The following is a 14,917-nucleotide window of genomic DNA, read 5'->3' as shown; positions in this document are numbered from 1 at the left end:
ACTAATCCATTATAAAAAGTTTGAATTATCAACCAATCTGGTAACGGATGATGAGGGCACTTCCTAAGAAGATCTTTAAATCTCTCCCAAGCTTCATATATCGACTCTCCATCAATCTGACATAATGATGTTATGTCATTTCTAAGTTTAGCAGTTCTGGATGGAGAGAAATATTTGGATAAAAATTTTTGTGAAAGTTCTCAAGTTCTAATAGATCCAAGTGCTAACGAATTTAACCACATCTTAGCCTTATCCCTAAGTGAAAAATAAAAAAGTCTAAGTTTAACAACATCGTTCGAAACTTTGTCATATTTAAAGGTAGCACAAAGTTTTAAAAAATTAGCGAGGTGTAAATTAAGATCTTCATTTGGTGTACCTCCGAATTAATTGTTTTATACCATTTTGATAATAGCAGGTTTAAGCTCAAATGAATTAGCAGCTACATCAGAATTTTGGATAAATAAGTGAATTTCATCTGTTGTAGGATTTGCATAATCCCGTATAGGTCTAGGTTGAAGTTCATTTTTCATTGTTTACATTATTTTCTATTCTTTGATTGTTTACATTATTTTTCATTGTGTCATGATTTTTAAGTTTTTTCTTAGTTTTCTAATTCTCCTAACAGTACGCTCTAATTTCGAATCGTACGATATAAGATTTTCAGGTCCAATTTTACGCATACAATTGAAATCAGTACACAGAAAAATAGTTAACTAAATATGAAAATAAGTTGCAATTCTGGTAAAAGTTTTCTAATAGTCCTAATTTGTCCATTTTTTTTACTCCCCGATAACGACGCCAAAAACTTGACAGTGACTTTATATATGCTTAAAAATATAAGAATTTGATAGTGTTGCAATAATATTTAAGTCCCCAGTAACGACGCAAAAAACTTGACAACGGTTATAGATTTGATAAAAATGTGTATAAAATATTCAATAATTGCAAAGTCACACTTGTCAACGCAAGTATACATATCGCTCAAGTAATACAGGGCTCTAATGGAGTCATGGATATTGATCCCACAGGGAGTAATACTAGAGGCTACGAACTAATGGCTACGAACTAGGATTTAGAATATCAATACTTAATCACAACAATACAGTTCAAATTGCTTACTTGTCACTAATAGACAATTGAAATAAATATGTAATTTTAACAAATTCTTAATTAACTAATTTTACTAATAAAGTTTCTAATGTGAAATTTAATATATAAGAAAACATTCAAATTGTATTGTGCCAAATATGAACATACATATTATTTATCCTTTGGTTCAGACATAAAGAACATTGACTAATCTTATGCTTGGTTACTGAATTTGCGACTAGGCTGGGAGGGGATACTGGCTCTCACTTCGAAGCTCCCACGTTCCCCTCGCCTGAGAGCTAACATCTACACTTCAGCACCCAAACGATAGGACCAAATTAAGAATTTTAGCCTGTCATTCTAAAATCTCCAATTCTACGCCCGATATTTTTTATTTCTCTGTATATTTGCACCCAACTTTCAGGGACTTTGACCTCCCTAAAACTTGGATTTAATCTTCACTTTAATTGTAAGAATCAACATATTTTAACAAATCAATTGACCAGATTGAAAGTATATTAAGATCGAAGTGAAAAGATCATCTCAACTTTTCTAACATTCTCATGGCTCAACCAATTCAAATCACCATTTCACAAAATCTCATGACAAGGAGAAAGACAGAGAAAACTACTCATAACTCATTGAGAAGATACGACAAAACTTAAAACTTATATATAAAAGCAAAGTCATACAAACTTCAATAAGTAAATACCACTTATCTCTAATACATCCACAAGCAAACTCCTCGAAGTTCCTCTGAATCTCTTCCTTTCTTTACAGCACATAGAATTCTTCTTCGAAGCGGCGAGGAGGAAGAAATCTCTCACTTTCCTTCCACTCTTACAATCTCTCAAAGAATTCCTCACAATACTAATCCTAAATTGAACTCTCTACACTCTACAAACTACAAAAGCTCAACGTACACCACCACGGGGCTCTCCTTTCTTTTTTTTTCCGACCCAAATGTTTCTCCTAAAGTTGTAGAGGAGTTTTCCAAGAGTTTCCTAAGCGTCCCCTAAAAAATTGTCCACATTCAATGCACCTGTTAAGAGAACCGCCGTTCTCGCCCTCGGCAGCCTTTTAAAATATTTGATTCTGGACTCTCGGAAAAAACCCGCCGTCAGCGTCGTTGGGCTCGCCGTCGGTGCCCTGGTTCAAATCTTCATATTTTGGTCTTTTTTGCTCCAAATTCGCTCATTTTTGCATCTTTTTGCTCCAATGACCATAATTCAACATACCTGGAACAAAACATAAAAAATACCCTTCTTTAAAGTGCAATATCATCAATATTAGTATAAAATAGGTATGAAAATCTCAACATATTTTCCTTTAGTCATGGTTCGTTTTTTAAGGTGGTTGCTTTGCATTCCCACATGAAAGTATTTGTATTATGAAGAGGCAAATTAATCAAAATAATGTTAAGAGTGAAATTAATTCAAGTATAAATATTAAACAAGTAAAAATAGGAAGATGTGAAGCACACCGTGTGAGTGATAAAAGTTAATACTATAAGGAGTAGAAATAGAAAGAAATTGTAATCTAATAGCACATAATAATCTTATTATATTTCTTCCGATAAGTCAGTGGATAATGAACTTAAATTTTTTTTTTTATATCATCATCATACTCATCCAAAATTTAATTAATCTCTTCATATGCCCAGTGACATTCTCAAAGGTAATCCCCAAACATAATCATTATAATACAAAAATCTGACAGATCTTGCTCTTATGAGCATAAGAACGGCGCACTAGAAGTAAAAACACAGTAGTAAAAATAGAAAAAATGCATGGTAAACATTGTGAGTAATAGAAGCTAGTACTACAAGAAGTAAAAAACAAAAAGAAATTGTAATCTAAAATTGCATACCAATCTTATTTTGTTTCATTAGATAAATGAGTCAATGATGAACTTAAAATTTTTCATTTATTTCATCATTAGACTTGTTCACAATTTGTGTAACCTCTTCATATTTTGTAATGACATCCTTCAAAGTAATTACTTGCTCAATCGAATCTAAGTGAATACAAAAAATCTGACATATCTTGCTCTGAATGGACATGTTCAAAAATGTTTTTAATCTCAATATTACTTCTAAGTTTAATCTTTGTAACCACGATCCAATAAATCATTTTGTATTCCATCAGGGCATTTAAGATAATTTACGTAATTATTTGATGTGCTAGAATAAATTAATAGAATTTTGTATATTTTATGTTAAATTTAACTTTAATGATATCTTACGAGTTTAGTATTAATGTTATTTAATTAGGAATATGATCAAATCGTATATAGTTGAACAAAAATACATTACGCTCAACACAACCCGAATAATACAAATACATTGTTTCTTGAAGAATTTCATAGTAGCTGACTTCAATATGAATGGATGTTTCCTCTAACACAAACATTAATATTATATCTTCTTTCCTTGAGAAAGAAAATTAGTGTGAAGTTTATAACCATTCATATCTTTTTAAATATGAAGAGGTTATAGACTTCACATTCATAACCATTCATAACCATTCATATTTTGAGTGGTTATAGATTTCACATTAAAAATATCCATTCATAACCATTCATATTTTGTAACCTCTTCTTTAATCTTTTTAAATGGTGATCAACTAGTAAGAACATTCAATGACAGTTGAACTAAGAATTTTTCTTCCATATTTTAAAATAAATACTTACGTCATATGCATACAGTAAGGGCAAACCAATATTCTCACAATGCTCTAACCTAAGGACATTTCGAATGCTGGAAAATCACTTATTGTCCATGTTAGAGTGTTTTTTAGCTGAAAATCCTATAACTAGTTATAGATTTGGGTATTTGTTTCAGTTCCTTCACTCAAAGGTCTCGTGCTCAGCCCCTATTCCTTCTCCTAATGATTACAATTACTTAGTCCTATTCGTTCTCCTAATGATTATAAATACTTAGTTACTTCACTTTGATGTATCGGGTCTAGCCCTATTCCCTCTCATAATGGTTATAATAGCTACGTTACATTCATTGATGATTACTCAAGGTACACATGGCTCTTAAGCATGATCTCCAAATCAGAAACACTTAATAAATTCATTCATTTTGACAAATTAATAATCAATTCAATTCAACCTTTAAAACATTAAAAAGTGATGATGGTGGTGAATATATCTCCAATGACTTCAAGTCATATCTTCATTATCATGGCATGAGACATCACATCAGCTATCCATATATACCAAAACTATTTCGTTGAATGTAACACTCGTTGAATGTAACACCAAGTACCTACTGGAGACCACTCGAACTCTACTTACTACAATCAAAGTACCACTATCTCTCTGGATTCCCTTTATACGGTTTTCTACATCATTCACTGCCTACCAACCAATATCATTGGGATACACATGCCCCACTTTCTATTATACAAATCTCACCCAACATATGATCACCTAAGAATATTCAGTTGTAATTTTTTTCTATGTAAGGCACCATCAAACTCCAATAAACTCACCAAAAAGGTCGTCACTGTGTATCTCTAAGCTACCCCACTGAGTACAAGGGTTATTACTTTCTAGATGTACAAATCAATAAGCTCATCATATTACATCATTTTCCATGAAACGCGTTTCCCCTATGCCTCCCATACCCCATCATACCCCCATCAATTCCCGACGACTCCAATTTTCCTAGCTCCATCCCTCCACTTCTACTATCTTTCTCAATAACCACCACACCAACTACACCCAATTCACTTATCAACCGAAATCCACATGCACTAATCTCACAAATCCTAACATAACCACTAAGAGCATCATAACTTCTCAGCCTAAACACACTCCACCCCAACCTCAGGCCATCCATCCAATGGTCAACAGATCAAAATAGGAAATCTAAAACTAGAATCAATCTTTAATCTTAGACATCAACTCCAACCCCAATCAAATCCCACTAAATATAGTCAAGCTCTGAAAAATCCCAACTAGAGAAAGACCATGTCTATTGAATTCATGGCATTTCAGCATAAAGGTACAAGGGAATTTGTTCAAACACCTAATTAATCAGTTCTCGGTTGCAAGTGGATATTTAAAATGAAGTGACAATCATATGACATCAGCGCACGTCATAAGGTTGGGCTAGTAGCTCAAGGTAAAGGGACTTCTCTTTAGGCATTGGTGAAGAAAGTATTGGTCAAAGGAGTAAGCAACTAATAACTAGTTTTGACACTGTATTTTGTAAATAAATCTGGTTTCTTTTGGGATTGTCATCCACAAAAAGTATTTTAGAATATGTTCACGCAGAGGTTTGGGGCCCGACGAAGACAACATCATTCAGCGGTGAAAGATACTTTCTCTTTTATTAATGATTACTCAAGGCATGTTTAGGTATACACCATGAAGTGCTAAAGCAAAATGTTGGATATTTTCATAACTTGGAATAACTGGATTAAGGCTTAGATTGGTAAAAGATCATGATGTGTCAGATCAAATAATGGTGGTGAATACACTTCAGATGCATTTTTACAAGAATGATAGAGAGCTGGGATTACACCAGCTCATTGTTTGAGAGACAACATAGTAGAACAGTGTGACTGAGAGGATGAATCGAACTTTGGTTGAGAAAGCAATGTATGTTATCCATTGTTGGGTTGGATATAACCTATTAATGTTGAGATCATATAATATGCATGTCACTTCATGAACTATTTTTCTTGTGCAGCTTTTGGGAAGAAAACCCTAAAGAAAATGTGATCTGGGCTTCCTGCTAAAGATTATGAGTGCATCAGAGTGTTTGGGTGTCTAATTTACTGTCACGTGCAGAATGATAAACTGAAGCCACAAGAAAAAAAAAAAGGTAATCTTCATTGGCTTAAAGTATAGAGTCAAGGGCTTCAAGCTGTATCATCAGCAGAGATGTTACATTTTTCAAGGAAAGCTTGTTGAAAAATCAGAACTCAAATAGGTAAAGAGTTCTACTGAGACCACAAATATGCAACAGAAGTTGGAGTTTGATGTAACTCTATTTGTTCTACAGAGTTCGCCCACTCCGACTCAGATATCTGATTCAGTTGTAGCTGAGGATGAGATTCCTACTCATAAATCTATTGTTAGAAGTTGAACCAGACTACGAGATGTCCCAAAACTAGCTTGGTTGAATGATCACATTGCATTTACACTTTTAGCCACGGAGACAATTTTTTTATCATTACAAAGAAGCGGTGAAGAGCCCAGACTGTGATCTTTAGAGAGTGACAATGGATGAAGAGATAGAGTTTCTTCAGAAGAATGGTATGTGAAGGTTAGTGAAGCTTTCTCTTGGAATGAAGGCCATCAGGTGCAAATGAGTGTATGTAAAGAAGGATCTCATGGAGTTGATTAGTGGTATATGGTAAATTAGTAGCAAAAAACTTTGTGCAACAAGAAGAGATTGATCATGATGAGTGATTCTCCTTAATGGTCAAGCATCTCTCAATTTGTGTTCTCTTAGCATTTGTAACACAGTACGGTCTGATCTTGGAATAGTTCAATGTGAAAACTGCATTCTTACACGAAGAATTGCAAGTGGAGATATGCATGTTGCAGTCGTCTGGATATAAAGCATAAAAAAAATTGGTTTGCAAACTAGAAAAGCTTTTGTATGGCTTGAAACAGTCCCCACGACAGTAGTATAAAAAGTTTGATTAGTTCATGAGGTAATAGGAGTAAATAAGGAGCTAGTATGATCATTGTGTATATTTCAAGAAGTTGGCCAACAATGAGTTCATTTACTTATTTCTATAGGTTAATGATATGTTGATTGCATCTGCTAGTCAGATTGAGGTTGATAGGATGAAAAATCAACTGTTCGATTATTTTGAAATGGAGTTGGGTAAAACTCATATTATTATGGATATGGATATTCTCATGGACATGCTTGCTGGAAAGATTTGGCTTTTGTAAGAAGCTTATGTTCGAAAGGTGCTGATGAATTTTTGGGTTGATGACTCAAGCAAGACGATGAGTCTAGCCATTACATCTCATTTTTAATTGAGTTCAGCTCAGTGTCCTAGAGATGACCATAAGAAAAAAAATATTCAATCGGTTCCTTATGCTAGTGTAGTGTGTAATCTGTTGAATGTCATGATTTATACTAGAATGGGCATTGCAGAAGCAATTGGTGTTGTGAGCTGGTTAATGCATAATCCATTAAGGAGTTATTGACAGACCATCAAGAGTATAATGAGGTATCTGAAGGGTACAATTGATGTTGAGTGGTAGTATGCGGTGATATAGATAGATATGCTACAATGGCTGCTAAGAGTATTAATGCATAATCGAGTGCAAATTTGTGCGTATGCTAGACTGACTCAGACTATGCAGGTGATATAGATAAGCAGAGATCTACGACTAGCCATTTATTCACATTGTCAGGAGGTCAGGTCAGTTGGGGGTCAGTTCTTCAGTTTACTGTTGCTTTTCTACTATGGAGGTCGAGTACATGACAATCATAGAGGCGCTGAAAGAGAAATATGGATTCATGGCCTTTTGAATGATTTGGTAGTTGATCAGGAGTTTATGATGGTGTTATGGGATAGTCGATGTGTAATAATATTGGTCATAAATTCAATTCATCATGCTCATACCAAGTACATTGATGTGCGGTACCACTTTGTTTGAGACTTCATTGAAGAAAACAAAGTTTAGTTAAAGAAGATAGATACAATGGAGAATCTAGTGGACATGCTAATGAAGGTATCACCAGTCTTAAATACACCCAATGTAAGAATTTGGTGAACATCTGAGCTCATGACCGACTATCCGCACATTGATGTGAGATATACCACTTTGTTTAGGACTTGATTGAAGAAGACAAGATTCAGTTGAAGAAGATAGATACAAAGGAGAATCCAATGAACATGCTCACGAAGGTACTACTAGTCTTAAATACACCTAATGTAGGAATTTGGTGAACATCCGAGCTCAGGACTAACTATCCAGGAGGGCATTTTAAAGAATAGTGCAGGGGTTGATCTCTTCGGGAGGGTGGTATGAAGGTAACCATCTTGGTACAACTGAATTGAAGTTTAGAGCTCATTTGGTCATATCTTACTTCAATAAGTAAGAAATGATGTGGAGATTGTTGTTTTATGATATTATTTTAATTAGAGGTAATTTGGCTTTTAGACTTTATTTACTTAATGCACTAGTCCTCCTAGCTACTTAAGGGCTTAAGAGAGTTATATGTGAGAAGGGTTGAGTTGCAACCCCTAGCTATTTTACTTTCCTCCATCCGGTGCCCGTGAAATTTCCCTCCCTGTGCATGTACGCGAATCGATTTAATGTCGAACCGAGTAAATCTCTTGTGTTTGATTGTTGTTGTGAGAATTTTTATGCTTCTGCATGCATAAAAAATCAGCACTCAAACATGGCAACGTTATCACCAAGGGAAATCTCACACTAATGGTCTTTTTCGATGCAGATTGGGCAGCAAATGAGATCCATAACAAGATACTGCTGTATGCTTTGTTCCGGCCCAATTCTCTAGAGAATTCATAAGCAAACAACTGTCATCAGATCATCGACTGCACGACTGAACTCAATTGGATCTGCCGTCTCCTTGAAGAATTGGGTATACTGCTTTGGGAAAAACAAAACTCCAATACTATGCGACAATACTTCCACTATTGGCTCCACTAAGCCGATTTTCAGGCGCTCCAAACACAGTTTGATTTTCATATCAGCAGGGATCACATCGTTTCCAAGAACATCCAATTCCAGTACTTACCTCAAGTGGCTGACATCATCACAAAGAGTGTCTATCTCCAAGTTTATTAAACTAAGAGACAAACTTAGGATTCACCCGTTAAAATCCCAAGTCTGAGTGGGGCTAACAAAATACCTCAATCCCCACTCACTTGTAATAGAATTCTCAGCATTCTTTTGGGCAAATGGTCCCCATCTGTACTCCCCATAACAATCTGATGCGCTCCAGTTGTCTATCAATATATATACATAGCACACCTATGTAATCAGGAGAGTGGAAGATATTCTATTCAACATTACCCATATACTTTTCAGTGTTACCGTCTCATTCTCACCATATTTCCAATTGCACGGGTTTCTCATTAAGGCATCATATAGTCAAGCATCACATGTAGTATCTTTTCAAGTCATTTAAAGAACGTTAAAATAAATAAAAAAAAATTCATGCATTCTTTCAGGCATCACACGTGCACTCCCGTGAATCATATGATCACTGCATATTATTGAATTTCTATGATCAGATTGCATATATCGAAATCATTGCATCTGCATTTATTAATAAATCTAATGTAGTTGGGACTATAAAAATCAAAATGTAGCATATTTTTTGTAGGTGTGTTTTCACAATAGAATTGGTGGAGGGATGTGGTATTTGGGATGTTGGTGTTCATGACACTTGACTTGCAATATAATAAAATCCATCATAACATGCAATATAATAAAATCTATAAAATTTGAGTTCAAGGAGGTAGTAACACATGAAGATAGAGCAACAAAGGAGCTAATTGGAATTAGAGACTTGTATTAAAAAAAATAAAGGAAAAAAATGGTATTTTGATTATAAAGTTTTTTATGATTAATGTTGTGAAGCATAATTTCGTCTAAATTAATTTTGTGATGAAGACTTTGATATTAATTTTATCTATTATTTGCTTGCTAAATTAAATGAGTCCCAAGTAGGATCTAAGAGATGAATTGAAGAGGTTAACATCTTCCACTAGCACTTCATTACACATGCAAGCATCCTATAGTCAAGCATCACGTGAATGATATTACCATTGCATAATAGTGGATTTCCAAGATTAGATTGAATATCTCGGTATCGTTGCATCTACACTTATTAGTAAATCTATTGTAGTTGGGACTATAAAAATCAAAATGTAGCATATTTTTTAAAGGTGTTTTTTTTTTTACAATAAAATTGGTGGAGAGATGTGGTATTTGGAATGTTGGTGTTGAAGACACAATTAGCATTATAATAAAATCCATACTATTTAAGCTCAGTAAGGTAAGCAACAAAGAAGGTAATTGGAATTGGAGACATCAATACACAAAAAACAAATCTTGATTAAAAACCTTTTCTTGGTAGTGGTTTAAAGCATAATTTTGTATAAATTAACGTTGTGATGAAGACTTTGATATTAATTTTATCTATTATTTACTTGCTAAATTAAATAAAAATATTGTCCTGGAAGGACTTGAATTAATATTAATTTCTTATTGGACGTTTGTAGTATGAGTGTTGTCATGAGTAATATTGTTTGAACATTATGTTATATAAATCTTGGTTATTACAAATGAGACTTTGTCAATTAGAAAAACAAATCAGAATTTCAGTTTATTTGATTAAGATAGTTTTATTGTCTTGACCTATCGGATAATTCACATAAATATAGTCTATCAGAGGAATCTTATGAATTGATTAGAGTAGACAATTCCATAAAATTTATCTGGATGAATTTTCTTGTAGAGCATTACTGTCTGAATCCTAAGGAAAGAAGGATATCTGATTTCTATAATTCACAGTAATCATGTTGGAGAGTTTAAGAATGATATATTTAAAATTATTTTGGAATGAGCCAAGACATGTACAAAACGTTTCTAAACCTAAAAGTCCACAAATTTTAGCAGGAAAAAAAATTGAAGTCGTCTGATCAATATTGAATGAATATAACTTACCAGTAGATTTTTGGGCTGAAGTTGTAAACATGAATTGTTGTGTTAGAAATAGAGTTAATATTTGGCCTAAAGTAAACAAGATCTCTTATGAATTACTCTAGAGTACATATATTTTGATGCAACTATTTTGTATTTAATAAAGATGAAATTTTGAAAAGTTTGATACCGAATCTAATGACATTGTACTCTTTTGCTTCTCTTCAATAAAAATATCATATTGAGCTTTTAATGAAAGAATACTAACAATTGAAGCGTTTTCATATATTATTTTTGATGATCCATATTATGTCCGGTAGATCAATGTCATAACTCGCATTCAAAACTGAGGGTTCAAGGATAAGAAAGAGATCCACTATGTGGAGAATAAAATGATGCTTCTGTCAAATTATTAAAGATCCAATTGCAAGAGTTAGGACTAAAAATGCAATTTCATGAGAATTGAACCAACCAGGGACGAAAAAACCATAGATAGTAGTTATGTTGGAAGATTTTAATCAAGTTGCTAGAAAGGATAATGGAAATTAGGCAAGACCTGTTGATTTGAGTGTGAATGAAAAAAATGGTGTATTTCACATTTTAAAATTTAGTAATAGAGGTATTTCTATTTAGGTCTCTCTCTCTCTATGTATGTATGTATGTTTGTATTTTACTTTGCCTAATGATACTGTAATACTTAAGCTGAGGATCAAAGCTCCACGGTTAAAAGCCCTATTTGGAAAGATCATGTATAGGAAGGAGAAAAGTGCATGTCCTGATAAATGTCATGTTACCTGCTGTAGAGACAACTATGCACGTGTATTGCTGATGGAGGTGGGGGAAAGATTTTTGGGCTTTTTACCCTAAGGACCTAGTGTTGAAGGGGTAAGACCTTTTTGGTCGTCAAACAAATTAAATCTTCGTAAAATTAGGCCAGGGGATTGATGTTATTTGCCTTTTTACAGTTTTAGATTGAGATACTTAATGAATCTTAATATATTTGAGAGCTCCAGCATTCTCCATCATGAAGAGGAATTGAATAAATACCAAATGGGAGTAGTATTGTGTGCCATTTTTTAGCCATTAATGTAATACAGTAGTGTTATTTTATTTGTGCTATTTCCTGTTTTGCATTAATGTTCAAAATGCGATCTTACAGAAATCGCATTTAAATTTTTATCTGTGATACTCACTTTAATGAGCGGCCTGTTTATGTCCCTGCTCTGGCTTTCTTTCATCTGCTGTCTGTTACGTGTTCTTGTGCTCTCCCTTCTCTTTTTTGTTTCCTTCATTTTTTACTGAAATTCACTAATTTTCATTCTACTCATCTCTGGTGTCGTGCAAAATGCAATCTGGGACACCAAGTGAACTGTTTTAATGGCATTTATCTGCTGTTTTTTAGAATATAAATGTTAAGATTTGAATTTATGCAACTAATTTTTCTGCTACTGATGTGTTATGTTCATGCTGTGTTACATGCAAATTTCCTGATGTTCCTCATGCAGTTTATCTAGGTGAGTAACCCGCTAAACCTCGCCGCATTTATTTTTTGGAGATTTACATGCCAACCCCTCAATTCTTATGCATTTATATATCTAAAACCTAAAATTTAATTTTTACATATATGCCATCTTGTGCATCAAAAATGATTTCACCATTAAGAAATAGTGGTATCTTAGATAGGAAGGATTTAGATGGTATGTAAAAAACTAAAATTTCAGGGTTAGATATGTAAATGTAAGTATATAAGAATTGAGTGGTATGTCTGTAAATGCCTCTTTTTTTTTTGTAGTATTCTGCGAATTACACTAGCATTGAATGCCTTGCAGGTGGGTATGACAATGAAGAGAGAGCCGCCAGGACCTATGATCTTGCTGCTTTGAAGTATTGGGGTCTAGCAGCAACAACTAACTTTCCGGTACAAGTTTGTCACGCCACTTATTATTTTTGTTTGAATCACTACAGTGTAGAGTTTTTTTTTTTTTAATTTATTAATTTTATTTTCATGGTTATATTCATGGTTATACAAAACAATTTTTCAGAAAACTTTATGAGAAGCTTGTGAAATGGTAGTAACTATTTAATAGATCAAATGAGGCTAAAGTTGATGAATGTTAGCTTATTTTCATAAACCCAATTAAAATGCACGCGTGGCTTACTACATTTTAATCAGATATATCTGGAGATGTAATTGTTGGAATGATGAATTCATGGAACAAAAGAAAATATCCTTTTGTAGGTGAAAAACTACTGTACAGAGATGGAGGAGATGCAAAGCTTGACCAAGCCGGAATTCATTGCATCCTTAAGAAGGTGAGGATTTCTTTACCATTTGTAATGGGGATTTATTAATCCTGTGTTTGACACTTCTTACATTGCTTCCCAGGAAGAGCAGTGGATTTTCTAGGGGGGCTTCTATCTACAGAGGTGTAACTAGGTAATCTTGTTGCAGAAGCTGCAAACTTCGATTTTGCAGTTCTCTTTCTTCGTTACTCGAGCTAAATCTTTTTTTTTTTTATTCGGCTATTTCTTGAGCTGGTTTAATTTAATACAATTTCTCACTCTGCTTGATTATAATGCCAACATGCAATCAAATAGGCATCACCAGCATGGTCGTTGGCAGGCTAGGATAGGCCGAGTGACAGGCAACAAAGATCTCTACTTGGGAACATTTGGTATGTTATTTTACTGAGATAAAAAAACCAGTGCTGCTGTTGTTAAGGCATTATCTTTGTTTACAAGGCTAATTAAGTACAACGTCTGATAATATTCCAAAGAGTGTAGCTTCGTAGAAAGTTTTATTGCAGCATAGTAGATGAAGTAACATGAATAAATTCCAAAATTTTGCCAACACATGAACAATTATCCTTGTTTCTCATCAGACCAAAATAATTCCAATGTTCCTATCTTCTTACTCTGCCAAATCTATCCATCAGCCACAGAGGAGGAGGCTGCTGAAGCCTATGATGTTGCTGCAATCAAATTCAGGGGCGCTAATGCGGTTACCAATTTTGAGTTTAGCAGATACAATTTGGAGGCAATCGCCAACTCGGAGCTGCCAATTGGTGCCAAGGCTAAAAGAATGAAACTAAAGCTCCAGGTCAGCAATGATAGCCAGCTTAGTATTAGAAATCCTGCTGCTTCTCTAACTTCAACCATCAATGAGGAACCCTCTGCTATACTTCAGAACAGCCTTCAGCTACGATGCAGCAGTAAACAACCTGCTCTTCAGTACTGTAGCTTTGTGGGTAGTGAGTACTCAGATCTCTGCGACCAGAATCTCCATTGGCTCGTTCCTAATGGAGAAACCATCTATCAGATCAACAATGGTGATTTTGTACAGTTTATGCATGCTGCTGCATCTTCATCCAGGTGAGTATTTCAGATCCTTCATAGTATGTATGTATATCTCTGTTTTGCTGCTTGGAATGCTACAGGCAGAGTTTGGCGTTAGATGACCGTAAAATGGTTGGTAAAAATGAACAAGCGCTCGAACTCATTTCTTTTTTGGACGGTGGGAGTCTGCTTGCTCGGTTTACTTTTAACGGATTGGATTGCCTACCATCTATTTTTTGTAAACTGTAGAAGTACGGTTCTAATGGAAAAATATATTTATAAATGAGCTTGTAGTATGATTAGAGAATTTGTTAATCTTTTAGTGCATCTCTCAGCAGTATTGTCGTACTCTTTTGAAGCGTGATTAGGAGCTGGGTGTGCAATGAAGCTACACTAAAAATGTGGCTGGATTTATAGCCCTGTTTGATGTTGATATCTATTATAAGACGTGGATTGTAAAATGAGAAAATTGTAATAGTAGCGTAATTTTCTCTTATCCCTAGTAGTGATGGTAATCTTTCTTTTTTCTGACGACTGATTATGTCCATTAGAGGACCCTCGTAGTTCACGTTGACTTGACCGAAGTCAAAGTAAGAGTTTATGATATGGTCCTGGACTGCTTTTCATTTATGTAGTAGGAGATGAATCAACTTTCGTCTCGACATTTTTCTGTAGAAAGAAAAACATCAGTGCGCTGAAGTTCAACACGAATGAGAACAACAAAATATTAATTAAAAAAAAAACTCAACTTATACAGATGCAAATTTTATTTATTTAATTTAATTTAATTTAATGAGATTTTAAAATTTAAAAGCAAGAGGAGGAAATT

General features: G+C 34.2%; 1 protein-coding gene across 1 annotated transcript in view; it reads left to right on the top strand.

Moving 5' to 3' along the window:
• The window catches only part of LOC110033517 (AP2-like ethylene-responsive transcription factor AIL7), a 32,784-nt gene extending 18,593 nt beyond the window's left edge, over positions 1 to 14,191 (top strand). Inside the window, exons 3-8 of the mRNA XM_020737565.1 lie at positions 12,258 to 12,266; positions 12,582 to 12,670; positions 12,992 to 13,065; positions 13,139 to 13,189; positions 13,351 to 13,427; positions 13,689 to 14,191. Coding sequence (XP_020593224.1) covers positions 12,258 to 12,266; positions 12,582 to 12,670; positions 12,992 to 13,065; positions 13,139 to 13,189; positions 13,351 to 13,427; positions 13,689 to 14,128 — 740 coding nt within the window. The 3' untranslated portion in view covers positions 14,129 to 14,191. The remainder of the gene's footprint in view (positions 1 to 12,257; positions 12,267 to 12,581; positions 12,671 to 12,991; positions 13,066 to 13,138; positions 13,190 to 13,350; positions 13,428 to 13,688) is intronic.
• The last annotated feature ends 726 nt before the right edge of the window (positions 14,192 to 14,917 follow it).

This window comes from Phalaenopsis equestris, unplaced genomic scaffold (assembly GCF_001263595.1).
Source record: "Phalaenopsis equestris unplaced genomic scaffold, ASM126359v1 Scaffold000002, whole genome shotgun sequence".
Taxonomy (NCBI): domain Eukaryota; kingdom Viridiplantae; phylum Streptophyta; class Magnoliopsida; order Asparagales; family Orchidaceae; genus Phalaenopsis; species Phalaenopsis equestris.
Note: the sequence above shows the minus strand (reverse complement) of the source record. Positions and strands in the feature narration are given on the sequence as shown.